The 21,427-nt window shown below is 46.7% G+C and overlaps 1 protein-coding gene and 1 long non-coding RNA gene across 2 annotated transcripts in view; one reads left to right on the top strand and one right to left on the bottom strand.

Moving 5' to 3' along the window:
* Window positions 1-2,380: 2,380 nt before the first annotated feature.
* BCAS3 (BCAS3 microtubule associated cell migration factor) overlaps window positions 2,381-21,427 on the bottom strand; it is a 455,244-nt gene continuing 436,197 nt past the window's right edge. Inside the window, 1 exon segment of the mRNA XM_033171393.1 lies at window positions 2,381-3,314. Within this exon segment, the coding sequence (XP_033027284.1) occupies window positions 3,166-3,314 (149 nt within the window). The 3' untranslated portion in view covers window positions 2,381-3,165.
* On the top strand, window positions 4,300-6,348 carry LOC117059669. The gene is made up of 2 exons (XR_004427940.1): window positions 4,300-4,488; window positions 6,201-6,348. It is a non-coding gene; the product is annotated as an uncharacterized LOC117059669 (long non-coding RNA).

The following is a 21,427-nucleotide window of genomic DNA, read 5'->3' as shown; positions in this document are numbered from 1 at the left end:
TGCAATTTTGGAGAGGGAAGGAACCTGGGATAGCCCTATCAGCAGGGCATGACATTCATAATCAGAATCGTGGATTCGACCCTTGCATCGGGCAAAAAAATCCTGCATTGGGGGTTGGACTAGATGGACCCCCCAGTCTCTTCCAACTCTACAGTTCTGCAGTTCTATGCTTCTAAGTCAGGGGTGGGGAACCTCAGCCATGGGTTCTGACTGTGGCCCTCTGGTTCTCTCTGGACCTCTGCCTTCTCCCCAGGTCGCACTGCTCACCAGCCTGCTTTGTATCCTCCTTGGGTGTTTTTGCCTGGCTGAAACGTCTCCTTGAATTCTGATAATGCCTCTTGCATGTCTGGATGTAGGATAGAGTAGGGTGTGTCTAGAAACTAGGTGGCATTTACATTTGTTGTGCCACTCATTTTTGCCTTTGTCCACCTCTAGCATGTGGCACTTGGGAGGTTGCCCAGAAGAAAATGTGGTCCTTGGGTTGATAATAGTTCCTCACCTGGCCTGAGTGGCTAGGCAGTAGCTGTGAGGAGGAGAAGGCCAAAGGCCTCTGGAGGAGCTCAGCAGTGTCCCCATCCTGCACTATGACTAATGATAGGGGCCCGATAATGCCAACAGTGATGCTCATATATTTATGAATCACTGGTGACGGGGACGCTTCCTGACTGGAAAGACCAGGTATTCATGCAGATATACAAGAAACCCAACATCATCTGATGGCCAAGTTAATCCTACTCCTTCTGCAGCTGTATCAGGAACAACTCATTTATCCAGCCACATGCAGAGCCAGGGCTGAATTACCCCCAGATACTCAGCAGAGGCTTTTAAAAAAAGAGGCAAAGACAGAGCAGGGCAGCATCCAGCGCGGTGGAATCCAGATCTCTCTTCTATGGGTGGTGAGTTCTTTCAGCTCTGGGGAGTCTACGCAATTCTTTTGTGTGTGTTGCATGAAGTGTTCTCTCACCACATGTTGTTTGGGAGTGGCTGTTGCCCATTTTAGTGGGAGCCATTCCTGGAGAAAATATGCAGAGATTAAAGAGACTCTGAGAATTTCCCGTTTATTTGCATGGTTGCAATTTTGAAAGAAAAAGAAAGAGATTGGGGAGACAACAATTTTTTTGGAAACCCAGTATTTTAGTGGTTTCTTGTGTAGATGCATAGACAATTCTTTTTCTCACCATCTGGGACATGCTAAGCCTACAGTGCTGAGCCAAAGAGCAAAATTTATTTATTTATTTATTTAAGTTTTCTTTTATTTTCTGCCTCATTTTTTTGGTCCATATAATTTTTGTTGTTTGCCATTCCCTTTTCCCCTAGCAACCAGGATACATCATTCCTGGGGTGGGTTCACCTGAGATGCCATAGAAGTTACTCTCTGCGGATACCACTACTGTACATAGTAAATGTGTATGGATGTTAAAGAACCCCCCCCCCCCCAAAAAAGGCAAATGAAAAACATGAAAACTTTGCAAAGAGGCTTAGGCTCAGGCACTCATTAAGAATTCACTGTATAGTTAACTTAGAGTGCAATGGTACTACTCAGAAGTAAATCTCTTTGTGTTTAATGGGGCTTACCTCCAGGTATGCGGGTACAGGTATGTGGGCACCTGGCTATTGGCCACTTGCGAACAGGTGAAGATGCCTGGGTGCCAGGATGGTGCCTGACGTCTCCACCATCTGGAGTTGCGTGCCTGGGGATCCTTGGATCTTGGCTGTTTTCACACACTAGCAAAACATCTTGTAGAATTCTATCCATTTTATTTTATCTGCACAATCAGAATGAACGATTCTGGCCCCAAAATGGCAACTAGGCATTCCTGTTTTAGTGACTGTAAACCTGGTGCCTAGCTTATATATCTGAGTTTCTAACACTGGGCAGTTGGCCGTGACCAGGGTTGCTGTACCACAGGTGGTACAGAGCTGGAAGCGGAAGGGCTGTAACTGTGGGACAGAGCATCTGCCTTGCATGTAGAAGTTCCCAGGTTCAATCCCTGGCAGCCTCTCCAGGGAGGGCTGGGAAAGGCTTCCTGCCTGAAATTCCGGCGAGCTGCTGCTAGTCAGTGTGGATAGTGTTGGGCTAGATGCACCAATGATCTGACTCTGTATAAAGCAACTTTATAGATTCTTTGTACCCCACAGCCTCCACCAACACCACCGAAATGACCTCAGCACAAAAATATAAACAAGATCCTTTCATCACAGAGATTTATTTAAGATCACATGCATTTTTGGATAAGATAGGAGTTCCAAGGAATAATGTTATAATAGTTCAATGAGAAGGATTTCCCACTGGAGTTAATCAGATGAAGTACGTTTCTAAAATACATGGAATCATCAGAGATCATCCTTCCCAAGGACAAAAGAAAAGAGAAGATACTTCCTTTGCTTGTAATACTCCTGGTATCAATTTAAAATCTTGCCGGGGAGGAGGGATGAAGAAACAAGATCAGTATTGCAAAGAAAGCAGTGTCCCCTTTGGAGCTCATCCTCCAATATGTCCCCTTCCAGTAATCAATCTGTCACTGTTTCATACATTTGCAAAGTGTTGCATGCTGACAGCCTCAATTTATATGGGCCTCATTCTTCAGAATTACGACGCCATTTCCCAAATAGGGGTAGCAGCTTTAATTGTTACAAAATGAAGGCTAGCAGTGAATTCAGGTTTAGAGACGCAAGTCTCCTTTTGCCAAGGGTAGGTAACCCTGTGGCTCTCTGGACATTGCTGGACTACAACTCCCATCATCCCTGATCACTGATTGCGCTGGCTGGGGCAGATGGAAGTCCTGCAACAGCTGCTGGGCCACAGATGTTTCCCTCATCTGAGGTTTACGGATGATGCGCGGAGTGGGGAAGCAGATTATGGTTACAAGAACATAAAAGTTGCTTAAAATACTTATTTGAAACAGCCATTTCCCTGTACTAGAAAAGCCATTAGGATTAAAAGAGGAGAGTCTCGTTTATATATTGCACGATGCAGCAAATCAGAAATTTGTTCATACAGTTCTGGAAGTGCAGAAAGCAGATGTGGTGTTGGTTAGGGTGACAAGAACCACCCAGCATCGGAGCCAGCCACTGGGGTGAACGCACATCAAGAGTTTATTCAGCGCATCATGTCGTTGGCCTTCAGGATTATTGTTATTTTGCTTCAGGAACGCCGGGAGTTGCTTACGGGAAGCCTGTTGGGAAGAGGCTCAATGGCTGGCTCTCGTTGGTCGGGAGAGGCGACCGGTATCCGTCGAAGGTGCGTGGAATGCTTCCGCTGGTGGAGCCTGAGCTATTGCTGAGCGTCTCGATGCTTCCTTCTCGCTGTAGCTCTGTAGTGGGGAGAGAAAAGGCGGCACCACTCTGGTCAGTGCTTCAGGTAAAAAAAAAAAAAAAGAGGACAGATATTAGAAGGCCATGGAGGGGCTTACGAGGGTGTGTTGGGCTTGGTTTACATTCACCTGTCTGGGGTACAAGGTAGGTTTGTGTGTGGTGTCTCCCCCCCCCCATTTTAGGAGATATGAATAACTTCAAACACTCCCCCCCAGCCACCTCTCATGGCCAGTCCAGGTTTATTTATACATCCGTTACATTTATATTCCTTCAAGGAGTTCAAGTGTGCATGGTTCTCCCTTCTCTGTTTTATTCCTACAAAAGCCGAAGAGGCCAGAAACCATCTTGGCTGTGAGTCCTAGGAGATCTGCTCCCTACCTTGCAGGCCTTTTCCACCTGGCGTGGGAGGGTGGGGCCCGGACTGACTCCAGCTACAAAAGGTGAGGTTGCTGATCAGACTCTTAGGTCGTGGTGTTTGGGTTTCTTTGTTGAGCGCTGCTGGATTTTTGTATTTTTATTTTAGATTTTGTTGTGATTTAGGTGGGAATTGTTCAGTTTGGTTTTGTATTTTTTAATGATTCATTTATCGATTTTGACTACTTTTGCTGTGTTATGTATTTGTTTCATGTTGTAAGCCGCCCTGAGCATGGTTTGAACTTTGGAAAGGCAGCACACAGATAAAATTACACATGCGTGTATGTATATCCTTATTCTCCCATGAGTTCAGGGATTGCAAAACTGCAGTGTAGCTCTGCAATGAGTAGCATATTCCACACTAATGCTGGTCTTATCCTGTCTGATTTGGCTCCTTTTATCTCCCCTTCGCGCACAGCTGGCTCTGGTTATACATCTCGCGTCACTCCACGGGTCGCCGTCAGCAGGGAGACGGAATGTGGGCAACAGCTCCGCCCAAACATTGCTTTTTTGGCTTCTGAACTCCTTACAAGGTTCCCTGTCTCTTCCTTTAAAGAAACCCCCCCCCCCAACAACCTAGTATTGATTTTCATGCCAATGTTGCATTTCTTCTTTTTTCTTTTTTAACAGAAAGAAGAAAAAAGCAGGGTTGGGAACAGGGAAGCACATGTTAATATTTGCTGAATCCTGCTTGTCTGTGAAGATGGATGAGTGACCTGCTTGCCAAAGCAGAGAGAAGCTCTTTGGGGTGAGGAAGAGGTGACCTGAGGGGCAGCAGAAGCTGGTCCATTAGGCCAAATGGGGCAGTGCCCCTTCAACCTCAGCCTGCCCTCAGCCAGCCCCTTCTTCCTGCCTTCTTTCTTACAACCAGCCCAGGGGATGGCACTGGCTGAAACTTCCCTTAGTCTTGGTTTTGCCCTTCTATGGAGGAGGATGGGGACAAAGCTATATCTAGTTGGCTCCGCCTGCCACCAGCACTTCCTTCCCCTATCTTTGGCTCCACCTACTGTTGGCCTGCCAGTCTCCTGCCTTACCAGTCCTAAAGGGCACCAGCTGCCACTGCTAAAGGGCAGAAATGTTAGGATAAATTTCAGGGTATGAAGCAGTAGCTCAGTAGCAGAGCTTCAGCCCTCTTCCTTAAGATGACGCATGGAAAGCCCCAAGTTCATCCCTGGCGTTTCCAGGTTGGGATCAGAAAGGCTCTGGTCTGAAATCACAGAGGTCATAGAATTAGATGAGGACATCTGGTCCAACCCACTCATTGCAAGAACCTTGCAATGACAGCCTGCCTGCAGGGTGGCCCTTGAACCGTTGCTTCATCCCTCCAGAGGACAGTACACCACCTCCTGAGGCAGCCTGCTTTGCTGTCAAACTGCTTTCATTGGTAGGAAGTTTCTCTTAATGCACAGGTAGCGTTGGATTATAAGTCCCATGAGTCCCAGCCAGCATAGTAATTGGAAAGGGATGATGGGAGCCGTGGTCCAAATATTTACCCAAAGACTGCTTCTCTGCCATTTCCAGTCACAACTTCTAGTTTTGCCCTCTGGGGCAAGAAAGAGCCATTTTTCTCCATCTGCTGTGTGGCAGCCCTTTGGATATTTGGAGCCTGCTGCTGTGTTTCCCCTTGTCTTTCTCTACGCCAGGCTAAATAGGTCCACCTCTTCCAACCATTTTTCTTTTTGGTTTTGAGGACCCCCCCCCCCCATTCTCCTGGTTCCTCCTCCTTTGGGCACATTCACCAGTGCACTTGTTAAACTGTGCTGCCCAGAATGGGCATGGGACTCCTGATCCACCCACCCTAGCACTGAAGGTGCCAACAGTGCCCCACCTACATGTCATGGCTGGAGCACCTGTAACCCCCCAGACATTGTTGGACATTGATTCCCACTGGCCCTAGACAGCATGGCCAATGGTCAGGCTCTCACAGGATGTTGTGATGGCCACCAACTTGGATAGCTTTGAAAAAGTAGGTTAGACATATTCATGGTGGATAAGACTATCAGTGTTTGCTAGCCATTATGGCTGTATACTACCTCCAGTGTCAGAGGCGATACCGGTTGCTGGGAATCACAAGGGGGAGGGTTGCTATTGTGTTCCGGTTCTCCTTGAGGGCTTCCCATTGGGGCACTTGGTTGGCCACTGTGAGAACAAGATGGTGGACTAGATGGGCCTTTGGCCTGATCCAGCTGCAGGCTATGTTCCAATGATAGTCCAGCAACATCTGGAGGGCAGCAGGTTCTCCGCCAGTAATCCAGGAAGCTCACAAGTTGTGATAGCCGCCATCTGCTGAGAACCCTCAGAAGCAGCTTCCCATCTTTCTGCCCTCCTTAATCCAGCATTGTGTGTCAGGCAGTCTCTTGCATTGAGGATCCCTCCACTTTTGCCCTGGCTAAGTACCCTTTGCCTTTCCTGTTCAACAGCTGGTGTGCATGCCTCTCCATCAACCTCTTTTGACCTGCTTCCTCCCACAGTTCTGTAGATGACAAGCTTAATTCCCCGCCCCCAGTAAATATTTTTGGCACAGGCAGATCAATACCAAGAGCTCTTAGTAACTGCCACGGGACACCCGACCAAAGCAAGAAAGCGTGAAAAAGAGACATTCAGAGAGAGAGAGAGAGAACAACCATCCCACCTCCACTTTCAAGGTGAGAATGATTGTGAACCGCAGCTCCAGTACAGTGGAAGCCTCATCACCCCAAGAGCAACTAGTTAAGCAGTTGGCGCAGCAGAAGTTTGACATGCTTGAAACTCAGAGTTGAACCAAATATTGGGGGGGGGGGACACAAGTGACAGTCAAGGAGGCAGGAAGTTAAATATTCTGAGCAGGAGGTTAAAGAAAGCTAAGTGCAAATATATATGGGTGAAGAGTTCCCGCAAGAAATTTTCCCCAGTCAAAATTCATTGCACCTGACTCTAAATTCTCACCAGGTGAAATCAGCTGACAAATCACAATGGACTGCCCTACCACATAATGAGATGGGAATGAGGCAGTAGAGTCCCAGGGCAGCAGACAGAAGGGTTGCTTTCCCTCCTGGGGAACATTCTGGGGGCCACTTGCGAGTAATTGGTGGGGCCTGAGGCAAAAGTGGCTGGATCCGTAACTGTGACATTTATTTTTCACAGCTGGCTACATTCCAGCCATGCTAAAGCCAGAGGTTTTACATCCTACCGTGCTGTCCTCCTTTCAAGAACAGGAGAGGCCAGTGCCAATCACCATGCGCCTATCACCTGCCTTACACTGCAGCCCTGAACATATCCCAAAAGTTGGACTACCAGAAGCCCATAGGACCCTCAGAACCAGAAAGAGACGGGGGAGGAGAGAGAGCGGTTGAAGAGATTGGGAACATCCACCTGGAGTCGTTTGGGTATAGCGGAACTTGCCTGCATCGCCTCTCTGGAAATTATTGAAGTGGATGGCGATACTTACCTTACTTTGACGGGGATCTTTTGACTTCGTGGATGGAAGAGAGCACTGGATGGGGCTGGATGTTTGCGTTTTTGTTTTAAAAAAACAGGAATTACCTTCTCAACCTTACAGGTGGTCTTGCTACTTTTGGGCTGAGGTGTTTGGGAGTGGTTGCATTTGGATGCGGCGGTGGTTGCAGTGCCTGTTCTGTGGATAAACAGAGTGCTGTGTTCATTTGGAGGGGGGGGGACCATGACATTTTTTCTAAAGAAACCCCAAAGCAGTAAAGAATCAAAACTGGATGTTTAAAGAAAGTGAAGCTTGCCGCAAGTTTGGAGATTTGGTTATTTGTCATTAAGGAGTGGGACTTGGAGTACTGAGTTTGCTCTGTGATAAATAAATATTTGCAGCCCTAATAAGAGCTGGTGTGGTATAGCGGTGTGTCAGACTAGTCCAGGGGTGACCAACCTTTTTGGATTAATGGGTGCATTTTGAATTTTGAGGAAGTGCCGAGGATGCCGCTCGCAAAATGGTTGCCACAGAGAGCATGGCATAGCACAAAATTAGAAAGACAACAATCCCTGACAACCTTATGCTTATCATGGAAGGTCAGCTATGCCTGTTGGTCCTGATTACAGAGTCGTACACACAAATGCAGTTGCCGTCAAATAACAGGGAGCATTCCTCAGTGCCAGGGAAAATGTACAAGGTATACCATTCTCATTTTACAAAAATTGCTTAACTTTTTTTTTTAAAATGAAAGCTCAGAGTCTGGGGCATCTGGGTTGGTAACCCAGCCTACAGAGACTGGTGTTCAAATTCTCACTCGACTGTTGGAGCTCCCTGGGCGACATTGGGCTAGTCACTGTCTCTCAGTTTGACCTACCTCCAAGGTTGTTGTAAGGAAAAAATGGGCAGTGTGGGAGCACCAGGTATACCAGCTTGAGTAAGCACCTTAGAAGAAAGATGGGCTATAACAGTAGCAACAACAACATTTTAGGCATTTATATACCCTTTTCAAAGCACTTCATCTAGGCTAGCGGTGGGGAAGCTTTTTCAGCTTGAGGGTCACATTCCTTTCTGGGCAGCTACCCAGAGTTCCCATGACTTGGTGGATGGGGCCAGGTGCAAAAGTGGGTGGAGCGATGAGTAAATTTTACAGCGGGTTAGTTTCTACGCATGTTCCTCTCTCTCGACCCTCCACCCAGGCAAGCAAGAGGCATTAATAGAGTTAAAATACACATCTCAGCCAGGCAAAGTAGCACAGAGAAGGTGCAGGAGGGCTAGTGAGGGATGTGGCTTGAAGAGATGGTGTGGGGTATGGGGAGAGTCTCGAGGGCCAGACAGAAAGGCTTGGAGGACCACGTTTGGTTTCTGGACCTGAAGCTCATTGGTGGTGTTGAGGGGACCAGGTTGGGAAACATTGGTAGAAAATACCTAGTTAGCTGGAAGAAGGTAGAAAATACCTAGTTAGTCTGACATGGCATAAGGCCAGGGATGAGGGACTTGTGGCTCTCCAGATGTTCCCAGACTCCATTCTCAATGGTCACGGATTATCATTATTTTTCCAATTTATATGATGACAGTTGCAGTCCAGCAAAATCCGTAGGGCCAGAAGTCCTGCATCCCTGTACTAAGCCAACCCCTGTGTCCTTACATTAGTCTTCCTGGGTAAGCAGAGAAAAAACCTTAATTTGGCAGCTGGGACAAAGTCTGAGAACAGCTGGATATAACGAATTTTCATTCGCCTTTGCTTTTAGGATCTTCTTGGAACATGGAGTTGCCATCAGTCATTATCTTTTGTATGACTGAGACCCAGAGCCATCAAAGGACTCCACAGAAATCTTAAAAGGAAAGAAGGTCCCGGCCGGCTTTGCTTAAACCTGAAACCATTTTTATATGGGACATTAATCTGGGGCCTGCTCAGAAACTCTATGTAGTCCTCCATTGCCTGGAACACTCATAAATTGTTCTGCCTCTCCCCACTTTTTCTCTCCCCCCTTTCCGTCTTTCTCTCTCTCTTTCTCTCTCAACTGTGGAATCTGCTCTCTGGTGTATTAGCCCTCCTAATGGTTTTTCCTTTCTCTCGCTTTCCCTGACAGAAGGAATTGCTGAGCAGAAGATTCAAGAAATATCCTACTTGGGAACGAAGAGGGAGGATACTGGGGGGTGGGGAGAAAGGGACTTGATCCAAAAGCTGTTCTGTCCCTCTCTGTGCCGCCCACCCTGCCAGGGTTGCACCATTCCCTGCAGAGACGCAGGGTGTACGAAATGATACAATGACAGTCGGGGCTGATGTGTTGGTGGCGGGGGAAGCAGAGTGGCGGCAGGCACAACTTTGGATCCCAGGATTCTCCTTCCTCCTCTCCACCTGTCACGATGCATTAGGCTCAAGCGTGCCCGGCTTGCCGAAGGAGTGACCCCAGACTGAATGGGAGAGCGCTGGTGGAAAGAACTAATTGTAGCCTCGTTTTCACACGTCAGTCACTTTTCACAGCGCTGGGTTTTCTGAAGCTCGACTAATGTTCCTCCCCCCTTCAAATCCCTGTGCTGGATTACGCTGAGATGCACCCTGACGATGGCGTTTCTAAAAGGAACAAGACCTCCAATGGTGGCAGGAGTGGGGACAATGGGAAGTGGCGCCTGCTGGCCTGGTGAGCTTATCCACCCGTCCACCCTGCTCTTCCTAGAAGTTCAGGCACCGTTCAGGTCATTGATTTGAGTCCTATACTGCCCTATGCACAAGCCCTAGGGTGGCTTACGACTAAATCAGATAAGATTAAAAGAATACATGTGTCAACCCCCCCCCTTAAATTAACAACACAACTCATAACAAACCACCAAACTGCAATTTACTCATCTAACTAAGCCATTTGTCCAATTGGGTTTCCTGCAAATTCCAGCTGAAAAGTGTGTCTTAACCAGCCACCTTAAACTATGAAGAGGTGGGGCCAGGCATACCTCAGTAGGGAGTGAGTTTCACAGGCAAGGAACCACCACTGGAAAGTCCCTTCCTTGGAGCCCTAAACCATGCTTGCTTCAGTGTAAGGACAGCCAAGAGGGCCCCATCTCTCAATGCACTGACAGGTTGATATGAGATTATGGGAGGAAAGGTTCAGGGGAATCTTTAAGGAAATCCATCACTCTCTGTTTTCTACCCCTCCCCTTGATTTTAGACAAATTATGTCCCTCCTATAGCCTTCTAAAACATTAACTGAGGAAGCCAAGGCACCATCTGACCTCTCTCTTACTCAGCTCAGAGTAGACTAAATTGATTCATCCTCACAGCAGCTATAAACAGAATACTTTGTTAAGCCCATCCACAAAGACTAGAAACTTTAATTTTTCTCTCCTCCTGAAACAAGAGATGAGACTCTTGCAGAACACCAAAGGCTGCACCCAATGTCAAATCCTTCATTGGTTTGTCCACGTGGGCACAATCACATAATTATGGGATGCACAAAAGCCCACATGAATACTGAAGCAAGGAGCAGGTTTGTCACCAAATTTTGGCTAACTTGTATCTCAATACAACATTTAAAAAACATTTTGCACACCACCGAGTATCAGTGCTCCGTTAAGATAAATGAGCCATGTATGGAGAGGCAAGGAAGCCATACAGTTTGACAGATATCCAAATAGACCACAACAGGGATTTCAGATGAGAGAGTTTTCCACCCAACCCCCTTCCTTTGACAAAAATAGATTTAGTTTAGGATTTATTTATTTTTTAAAGGCTTTTGTGGTTTCCCCCCCTTCTTTTTGTTAAAGAGCACTGATGATTTGGTCTGTCAAAGCTTTAGTCTTCAGCCCTTTGGAACTTCTCCAAGTTTGACTCGGCACAATTTCTGGAAGGTTAAAAGTACACTAGATAAAGGAGCAAGTGTTTTAGAGAAACAATTCCCTCCACAATAGGCACGATAATCCCATTTATGTCGCTGTGTGCTTTGGGGGAAAGGGAGTTGTTTCCTGCTTCCCGGCGTTTACATCGCACATTTCTTTGCACAACCAGCAGAACCCTTTAACTTGGGCAACATCAGACCTGGAGGAAAATGCAGCCCACTATGTGGCCCTCAAGACCCTCCCTGGACCCCATCCTGGCCCTGCTCTGTGCCCTCCTTGAGAGTTTCTGCCTGATGGCCTGAGTTCTTGGATTGGGATCAGGCCTGGTGTTTGCATGGCTGGAATGTAACCTGTACAAAGTACGACTCACACTGGTTGCTCTGGCCACTTTTGCTACTGACCTGTCCCCCCCCCCCCACCTACATGTTACCCTTGAGTCAGCCACTGGGCTGACAAAGGTTCCCCACCCCCTGCCCTGCAGACCTAAACCAAAAATGGGGGAATCTGTGGCCCTTCAACTCCCATAACCCCTAGGCAGCACATCCCATGGGTGCAGTGGCCCAACTACCTCTCAGGACCACAAGTTTGCCATCCCTGCCCATAACAGTTGGGAAGCAGGGCCTCTCGAGGACTATTTCCTCTTTTAAGATATCCAGTCTGCTTTGAGACCCTTCTTGTGATTCTGCTGCTGAAAGATGTTGGGAATAAGAAAAGATCCTTTCAATGGGAGTGTTATGGAACAGTCCCGTCCCCCCCCGGGGTGTGTGTTTCCCCCATACCTCATTGCCTGCTTTTAAGCAACTACTTATTTCAGCTTCTCTTGGCATTAAGTGATGTATATGTACGCACACATACCTGTGCCAGTATATCAATGCAAGAAATAAATAACAATGAAAAGTTAAGTAAGATTATTGTTAATAATTTATAAATTAGTTCTGGGCAAGACTTGATCACTTGTGATCCTTTGAAAACTCCACTGCTGCCAACCTAAAAAAGTGTTCTGGCAAGCAGAAGTACGTTATAGAAACATCAGATGGAGCCCCGCTGGATCCGGCCAAAGGCCTATCTAGTCCAGTATCCTGTTCTCCCCGTGGCCAATCAGATGCTTATGGAAATCTCACAAGCAGGACCTGAACACGAGCACACCCCAGCATGTGACTCCCAGCATCTGGCATTCGGAGGCATACTGCCTCCTACGGTGTCTTTACTGCTGTGTCAACCCAACTGTCTAGGGAAAACGGGAGAAAAGCTGGCTCATAAGTACAAAGTTCCTAAATCAGGCAATTACATCATGGTCTGAGCTTCATTTGACCGATATGCTGACTAAGGGATTTCAGACACACTTTAACCTCAGAATTTTAGCAACTCCTTTCATGTGTAAGACCTGGTCTTCCTCTCCTCCCACCCTTTTCCAATTTTGAGGTTATTTGTGTTTCTGGATCCTTTAACGAGCGTCTAGTTTTAGCAAGTAAGACATGGAGAGTAAGTTACCTACTGGAAAATGCTAATGGGAGCAGAAGCCCAACGATGACACCATCAGCCTGACCGAGGGGTAAACCTCCAGGACTGGACCATTTCAGGCTGTGTGTGGCAAAGAATGTCATGTTTTTATAGCATCAGGGAAGGGAACCTCAGGTCCGGGTGCTGAGAGTGACTCCCTTCCCTGGCCTCACTATCTTGCCCAGGACAAGCCAAGTGTATGAAGGAATGTGGTCCGTGGGCTGTAAAGCCTTTCCCCATTTTATAAGCTTTACCACTTAAAAAAAATCCCTTACATGTAGCATGTGCTGCCTGGATGCCTGACCATATCTCAGACTCTCATCCCACAGAGTAGAGGAGATGAGTCAGCAGCTTAGGTCCAGCTAGCTTTATGTGAGGCTCCTCGGGAGGAGGAGGAAGTGTATGGAAGCACCTGCCTGGATCAGGGCCTGGTAGACAGCCAGGAAGGGAATGGAGCCCTAAACTCCCAATATAAACTCTTTGCCCAAGCTACTTCACTGCTGAAGCAATAACTCTCTGTCCCAAGCTCCAGCCTGCCTGAAGTGGGTTGGGTTGGGGGGGGGTGACATGCTTGCCTGATGTTTCAAATATCCATCTGACACCCATCAAAAGGCCGTAGTCACTTGACGCTCTGCAACCCCTTGAGGACACTGCCAGTCAAACAGCTGAACCACAGACCGTAACATACTCGCAAGCTGTGAAAAAACTGACCTTATGAGAAGCTTTGAGGAGTTAATGAAAAACCATGAACATTCCTTTCTCCGCATCCCATGTTTGAGCAATTAGATTCATTTTGAGAGCTGCCCAGGATCACAGAGCTGAGTTAACATCAGCAACCATTAAAAACAGCCTCCTTTGCAAACAGCACCCCCCCACCCTGTAATTGATTTCCAAAGAAAAGAATGGGAACAAATTTGGATTGCCTCCCTGCGCACTGTCCAGTGTGGTGTTCTCCGACTGATATCATCTAGGAAATGTGACAGGCGAAGGGCTGTAGCTTAGAGGCGGAACATCTGCTTTGCATGCATGAAGTCCCAGGTTCAATCCCCAGCATTTCCGGGTAGGGCTGGGAATATCCCTTGTTTGAAACCCCAGAGAGGCACTGTAGACACTAGCGATCTTAAAATGAGCTGAAATGCCCTCATCCCCACACATTCAGGACTTGCAAAGGCACTCACAAAAGTCAGCAGATATCATAGAGGGCCTTCAGGTCACACAATCTGCATACCCACTAAAACCCACACAATCTGCATACTCACTAAAACCTCCCGCCCTGAATCATGGTTACATAGCTACAATTCCCAGTACCCTTACAAACTACAGTTCTCAAGATTCTTTGAGGTGGTGGAGGAACATGTGCTTTTAATGTATGCTGGGGATGCAACCAGCCAGGATGCTAGAAGGGAACGTTATCATGCCTGTTATACCAGAAGAGGCAGGAAATGCCTGACCTTACCCAGTCACAATTAAGTCCAGTGCCTCCTAGTGACTAAGCTGTAGAATGGCACCATCCACACACACTTTTGCTCAGCCCTAAGTTTGTTTGTATTGGTTGGAAGGAAGAAATGCTTCTGTAAGGCACGGAGAGGGGAATACACATACACAGAACCCAACTCTAGATGCCTCACATCTCTTGGCCTGCAAATTTTCAGTGAAGTCAAGCTATGCTGAGCCACTGCTAACTCCCCGCAGAACGAAAGTGCTTAGAAAGCCATTATATGCAATAACTGTTAAATGATGAGACACTGTTTACTCAGATCGTCAGATAAATTCTTACTTGCAGGAGGTTGGCCTGGGTGTCCCAAGAGTCATCTGGTTTTTATTTGCAATGTAAAATGTAATTAGCAGCAGTAACACAAGCAGAAGAATCCAATAAAAGGGGGCTTTGCTCTTAACAGGTCCAAGAGTGACCATTTCTTCCCATATATGTTAATGAGGAAAAGTATTATTTTTTCATATACTCTTCCACCTGCATGCAAAGGAGAGAGGACAAAAGTTTTCAAAAATGGTAACATGACCTCTTTTGACTTGAGGTAAACACACACAAACCTCCAGAGAATCCTGGTAAGAATAAAATCTCAGCAAATCTGAGGAGCCCTGGCTAAGACACCAACTATGATGTCATTTTTGTTCCAAAGCAAAAACTAAGAATGAGCCTCCCCATCCATTGGTGGGAACATAGCAGTTGGGTTTTTTTTGGTGGCGGCCCCAAAATTCACATAGGAACATTGGAAGCTGACTTATGCAGAAATAGACTCCTGGTCCACGAAGGTCAGTATTGCTTACACTGACTGGCAGCAGCTATCTTGGATTTCAGACAGAGGCACATTCCCAGTCCTACCGGGAGATGTGCGGAATTGAAGTTGGGGCATCTATATGCAAGAGAGATGCTCTGCTGCTGACACCTCCCTGGACACCTCCTTGCTACTTGCTCCAAAGCAGTCTGACCCCTGTGAAGAAAGGTTACAACATTCAGAGCCGCCAACTTGGATGGCTTCAAAAGAGCACTAGATGAATGCATGGAGGACTGAACTATCGGTGGCTATTAGGTATGATGGCTATGTTCCCCCTCCATTGCTGGAGGCAATATGCCTCTGAATAGCAGTTGCTGAAAATTGTAAGTGGGGAGAGTACAGTTGTGCTCAGGTCCTGCTCATGGGTTTCCCATTGGGGCATCTGTGAGACCAGGATGCTGGGCTAGAAGGGGTTTGGGCCTGATCCAACAGGGCTGTTATAGTCAGTGCTGGCAGTGGACAGACGGTCCCTTCATTCTGATTCAATCCAATTTCATCTCTATGCTTTCCAATCTGTTCCCTTCCTCAAAGAGGCACGGCAAATCTAGAAATGGGATTCCACTCAGCTTTTATCGTCCATATCGATCCCTCTCCCGCCTTCTGGAGAGTGCATTGCTCTTGCCTCAGGTTATGTGGGTGTGTTATGTGTGCCAGCAAGAGAAGGGTTAAGGAAATGTTTATCACAAGGCTGGCTTCAGAGTTGAAAGTAATGTGATCAGTAATGAATTTTGTGTTACATTAGGTTGTATAAATGGACAGACAAGCGCAGACACCAAGTGGCCAGGAGTCAGGGCTAATTTAATGAGGCTAAAATAGAGACAGCACCAATTAGACGCCGGGCCAGCTCAGTGCTCCTGCAGGGACTGCAAATGAATAGGTACAAATCAAATTACTGACTAATAGAAGCAGTACAAGAGAGGGCAGTCAATGCTAAATGCATTAGGGTCTTGTGACCTCTCTGCTCTGAACAACAGAATCCCAAATTTGACTTTAAAAATAAAATAAAAAGGGGGGTTGGGGAGGGTGGAGAGAGAAAGAATAATAATAATCAAAGAAACTCTTGTTTGCTTAAAAACACACACGCCAAGAGCATTGGTTGCAAAATGCTGGGAAATATTTAAACGTCCGCCATTTTGCGTAAGCAAGGAGTGTTTTCCCTGGGGAGAGAAACATTTTTAAAGACTCCATCGTAGTTGGGTGTTCCTTTCCACAATCACTGGGTAGTTCTATAGAAAGGGTGTCTGGGATTCCTGGGCACAGGAGAGTGAATGCCACAAGTTGCACTCAAGGATGTACAGGGCTTGGCTACCACAAATGCTTGGAAAATAGATTCCTGTGAATGTTGCAGAAGCAGACAGTGATGGGCTGGAAGACGCCCAGCACAGGAGAATGGGCTGCGCCAGAAAGCAACTGTGCAGGAGCAAGCTAAGGAAGGATTATGCAGCCCAACACCTTACTGTTTGTTTGTTTTTTAATGATGGCTTCAGTGGATGTGATTTGAAGTGTACCTCCCCTTAACCATGGAAGGAAAGTGGCAGAGATGGGGGAGAAATTTTTTTAGTTTACATTTTCACATGAATCCATGTAATTCCTGAAAAAAATGTACAAACCTAACGTGGCTATTCCGTGCCCAGGAGTTAGGTGGGCAACCCAGTTTTGCTGTCTGGGAACACGGGTGGATTCCAACCCGTCACCAAGGACCCAACTGGCTTCTGTAACAACGAATGTTCATGCCCACCTTAGGCTGCTATAGCTGTTCCTGGATCAGAATAGCCTGATCCCAGGGCCTTCTTAGTGGTGGTTCCCTGTTTGCAGAATGCCCTCTTTGGTGAGGCGCATCTCCCTCCCTCATTATTAACATTCACATTTCCCTTCAGGTATTGCAGTCCTGAGCCAATTCAGGTTCCATAGCTCAAAACCACCACTTTGAATTGAGCCTGTAAACTACAGCTAGTGCATCCAGGCCAGGATGGGTAATTGGCAGCTAGTGCATCCAGGCCAGGATGGGTGTCATAGGCTCAAACCGTCTTGCCCCGGCCAGCAACCTGGCTGCTGAATTCTGCACTAGCTGAAGTTTCCGAACCAGTGTTTTTCAACCTTTTTTGGGCAAAGGCACACTTGTTTCATGAAAAAAATCACGAGGCACACCACCATTAGAAAATGTTAAAAAATTTAACTCTGTGCCTATATTGACTATAATATAAAGTAATTCTCTTGAATAGGAATCAAATAAACAATTTTTCCCACGGCACACCAGGCAACATCTCACGGCACACTAGTGTGCCGCGGAACAGTGGTTGAAAAACACTGTTCCGAACCGTCTTCAGATGCAGCTCTACGTACAACGCATTGCAGCAATCTAACCACGAGTTTGTTTAAAATGTTATTGTTGTTTTTTAAATTTGTGTACTGGTTTGCCATTTTGCTATTTACTGCCCTGGGCTCCTTTGGGAAGAAGTGGCAGGAGAGAAATCTCATGAATAAATAAATGAATAGATATCCTTCCTGCATCTCTCTGAATTTTGCAAGGCGCGTCTCCAAGTTAAAAAAAAAAGTGCACGGAAAGCATATATTAATGGACAGTGCAATGCTCAACTTGTCAGCTAAGAAACAATGGGGCTTAATTACAGGTGGGTGGGTATTAGGATGGCAGCCTAAGACTATGTATGACTGTTCCTTGGAGAAGGACTGCGGTGCAGTAGTTGAGCATCTTCTGTGCATGCAGAAAGTCCCAGGTTCAATTCCTGGCATCCCCAGGTTCTGTTGAAACCCCGAAGAGTCGCTGGTAGTCAGTTTAGACAACACTGAGCTACATGGACCAATGGGCCTGAATCTGCACATGGCTGCTCTTACATTAAATCAGACCTTAATTCAGAACCATGAGAAACCATAATCCATCTACTCTCAGCAGCCAGAAACATCGTGGCCAGACACTGGAAAGACCTGTTAGGAGTAAACACGGACCAATGGTACCAAGTAGTATGGGAAACAGCCCTACTAGAAAAACTAACCAGTAACCTGAGACTGACACGGGGACAAACAGAAGAAGACACCTTCACCCCGGTATGGTTCCCCTTCATCACACCCACAGCCCAACAAGACAATGACAAAAATCTACCGACAGCATACAAATCAATATGGCTAACCTGATCCAAAACACCCACCTACCCCACTCACACAGGAAACTAAAGATCACCACAGCCAACCAAAAATGAATAATCGCACCCTACGCTAATCCCGACCTCTCTCACTGCCAAAGAAACACAAGCGAACAACAGAGAACCTACACAATCAATGCTGACACCAAACCCTGCATATATTAAGTTCTGAGCAAGATGGACCAGGGTCTGACAGTATAAGACAGCTGCCTCTGTTCCTATAGAAGTCCATTCCATCCTGATTCCAGAGTGGTCAATTAAAATTTCTGTATTTCTGTATTTCAGTATTTTAGTATTTTAGTATAGACACACTTTTTTAAAGCAAAGCAGATATTTAAATATGTATGCTATCCTAAAGCACACATTTCAAAATGTATTTTATCTGAACATCTGCATTTTCAAATGTGTTTTGGTGCACTTTTCAAGCTGAGACCTGTAGCACAAAATGCTGCGAAGTGCAAGATCAGAAGGAGAATTTTGCACCAGCAGGTGCAGATCGGGTAGGTTTGCTTCAAGATGCAGAGCCAACGAAGCTTTCCTCCATCCCTGCCTCTTAATCTATAGTTGGATCAACTTCCCCTCTGGAAATATTTTTAGCGCCACTGTTGTCGTCTCCGGGCCAAGCTTAAAATGCAGACGGGGTTCTGGCGAGGTCCAGCTCCCTTGCTCAAAAGCGTGTGCATGTTTAACCTTCGGCGGAAGTTTGGGAGAGGAAATGGCTCATTGAGCTGCCTACATTGGGAGCAAGCCGCCGTTCCTCCCCCACCAAGGAGGCTTAAAAATGGCCCGTAGCCAAGATTCCAGAGATTTGGAAGTCATTCCAGAGCAACAACAAAAACAAAAAAAGTAAAAATATTCAGTTGTTGGCAATGGTACTGTAGCGAGAAGTGACCGGTTTCCTTTCGGAAAGCTTACAGGGAGTCGTATTAAATACACGCTTCCTCACCTCGGTGCTGCAAAGGGACAAATAAAATGCGAAGCCAGTCCCTCCCCCCCTTTACTGTCTTGTATAAAAAAGCTCTCTAATGGACTTTGCAGGATGAAAATAGTTTAGAGCTGGATGGTGGCAGGTACATGCATTCCTGCACTTCCAAGACGTAAAAGCAGACATGGGGACGTGATGGAATGGGAGGGAGATGAAACATGGGGCTACGGCAACCTCCAAACGAATGCCAAAAGCCCATTCGGAGGAATAAGATGCTGACAGAGCAAAGCCAAAGTTAAAGACATTCAAAATACAGGCATCTGGACGCTGTAATTCCCAAGCTGTATGCCAGAGCACATGTGTCTGCCACAAGACATGCATCTGTAGAGTAAGAACAGCCTCTTGTCATCCATCTTAGAGAGGGTGCCTGCTGCCTCTCTGGATTTCATGCTCTCCCCGGATCAATCACTCCCCCTGTCAAGATGCCCCCCTGCATGATCCACTGCTCTGGCTCTGCACACTTCCCATCATGCTCTGCTGGGGGCAGGCAATACCAAAAGAAAAGGGAGACCCAGAGCAGAATTGTCTGCCCATTGCGTCTCTGCACAAAGTCATGGCTCCAACCAAATCAGGGACATCCGGATCTTGGAAATGCATAAATCAAATGCTGCCAGAATTAAACCGCAGATGTGCCACTGGAAACAAAGCTGTAACATGGAGCAGGAAACCATTTTGGCAAACGAAAAGGACTTTGCCTGGCACTGCAATGACATCCGAGTCAGTGCCAGGTAAGATTTTTCGGGAAGGGCATTTTGCCCTTAATGGGGAGGATGGCTGCAAAAAATCAGCAGAATCTCTAAAACTGGCAGAGGGGAGCAGTCCCAGCTCTGGGACACCCTCTATGAGCCCCCATCCATGGGTGAGTCTCCACATCTCCACCACTGTCTCCAGCTCTTCCTCCTCTTTGATGAGGACATGGGTGGTGCTGTGGTCTAAACCACTGAGCCTCTTGGGCTTGCCGAGCGGAAGGTGGGCAGTTCGAATCCCCGCAACGGAGTGAGCTCTCGTTGCTCTGTCCCAGCTCCTGCCAACGTAGCAGTTCGAAAGCACGCCAGTGCAAGTAGATAAATAGCTACTACTGCGGCGGGAAGGTAAATGGTGTTTCTGTGAGCTCTGGGACTCGTCACGGTCTTCCGTTGCATCAGAAGCGGTTTAGTCATGCTGGCCACATGACCTGGAAAGCTGTCTGTGGACAAAGGCCGGCTCCCTCAGCCTGAAAGCGAGATGAGCACCACAACCCAAGAGTCGCCTTTGACTGGACTTTACCGTCCAGGGGTCCTTTACCTTTACCTCTTTGATGCCACCTGCTTGCTTGCCCAGTGAAGAGTCAGTGAGTAAGCAGACAGTGGCATCTCCTCCTCCTCCTCCTCTGCCCCACTACTGTTGTCTTTGTCAGAGGCAGGAGAACAACCAAGTAGGTGGCAATGGGGAGGAGCAGCTGGTCCCCTGTGGGCGTGTGAGCCCCTGGCAGATGCCTAATCACATCAACCCTTGATGCCAACCCTGTGGAGAGGGAAGCTAAGAGAAGGGGCAGAGAAATCCTTCTATTTTCACCCCCTTTGAGTTTCTCACATGCTCAATCCTATGGGATTGGTCTGTCCCATTTCCACGGTAATCAACAACAACAAAATTCCCAGAAAAAAAACTGCATGAAAATTCACATTTAGATAAGTAGCCTTGATCAGATTTTCTCTGAAAATGTGCATTTCATTTTAATATCAAAACATGCATTGGAATGAACATTTTGACATGTCTGCTGAGGATAGAAGTGCGCCAGAACACCCAAGTTCCAATTCCTGCTCTATCCCTAGCTGAAAAAATCCACATTTGTAGAATGTAGGCATTCTAGGCAGCTCAATACAAAAGTATCTGCGTTTGGACTGGGTTTTCATTTCCATCTCGGAGCTGAAAAATAAACGCCACTGTCTGCACATACTTCTGTTGGGGCTGTATCTCTTGGACGACAGTTTATGAAGGACGGACTTGGATTCAGATAGACACAAAGCTGTCCGGATTGTTAGATTATGGGGCCAAAGGCCATTTCCCCGAGAACAGCCAAACTGTACGACTGGCTCTATTGCTGAAGCCGCATAGAAAATAGATTCCTCTTTTCTCTTCTTTTTCTGCTATTCTGACCAGGTTCCTTTTCCGCTTGCTGTCTGATAGCTATTTCTGTCAAGTCAGAGAAAGCTTCAAGTGGAAAAGAACCTTTTGGTCATTGAGGTAAATACCCCAGCCAGCTCTTCCTGCATGCCTTTAAGCAATTTTTAGCAGATGGCTCCAAGCTGATTTTTTTATGCTGACTAGTGTAACTATCTCTTACAGAAACCTTTGAAAAACACCCCCCCCCCATCCTATCTTTCCAAGTATAGGAAAACCCTTATTTTATTTTTAAATTGAAAGGCAGGTCTGTTCAACCAAGCAAAATCTTTTTTGCTTGATTAATTGCCAGTCTTTGAACTGTTTAATTCACCGATGACCAACTTCAAAGTAAAAACCTTTGCCAAAGGCC

This window comes from Lacerta agilis, chromosome 15, assembly GCF_009819535.1.
Source record: "Lacerta agilis isolate rLacAgi1 chromosome 15, rLacAgi1.pri, whole genome shotgun sequence".
NCBI classification, from domain to species: Eukaryota; Metazoa; Chordata; class Lepidosauria; order Squamata; family Lacertidae; genus Lacerta; species Lacerta agilis.
This window is presented reverse-complemented; position numbering and strand designations above follow the sequence as displayed.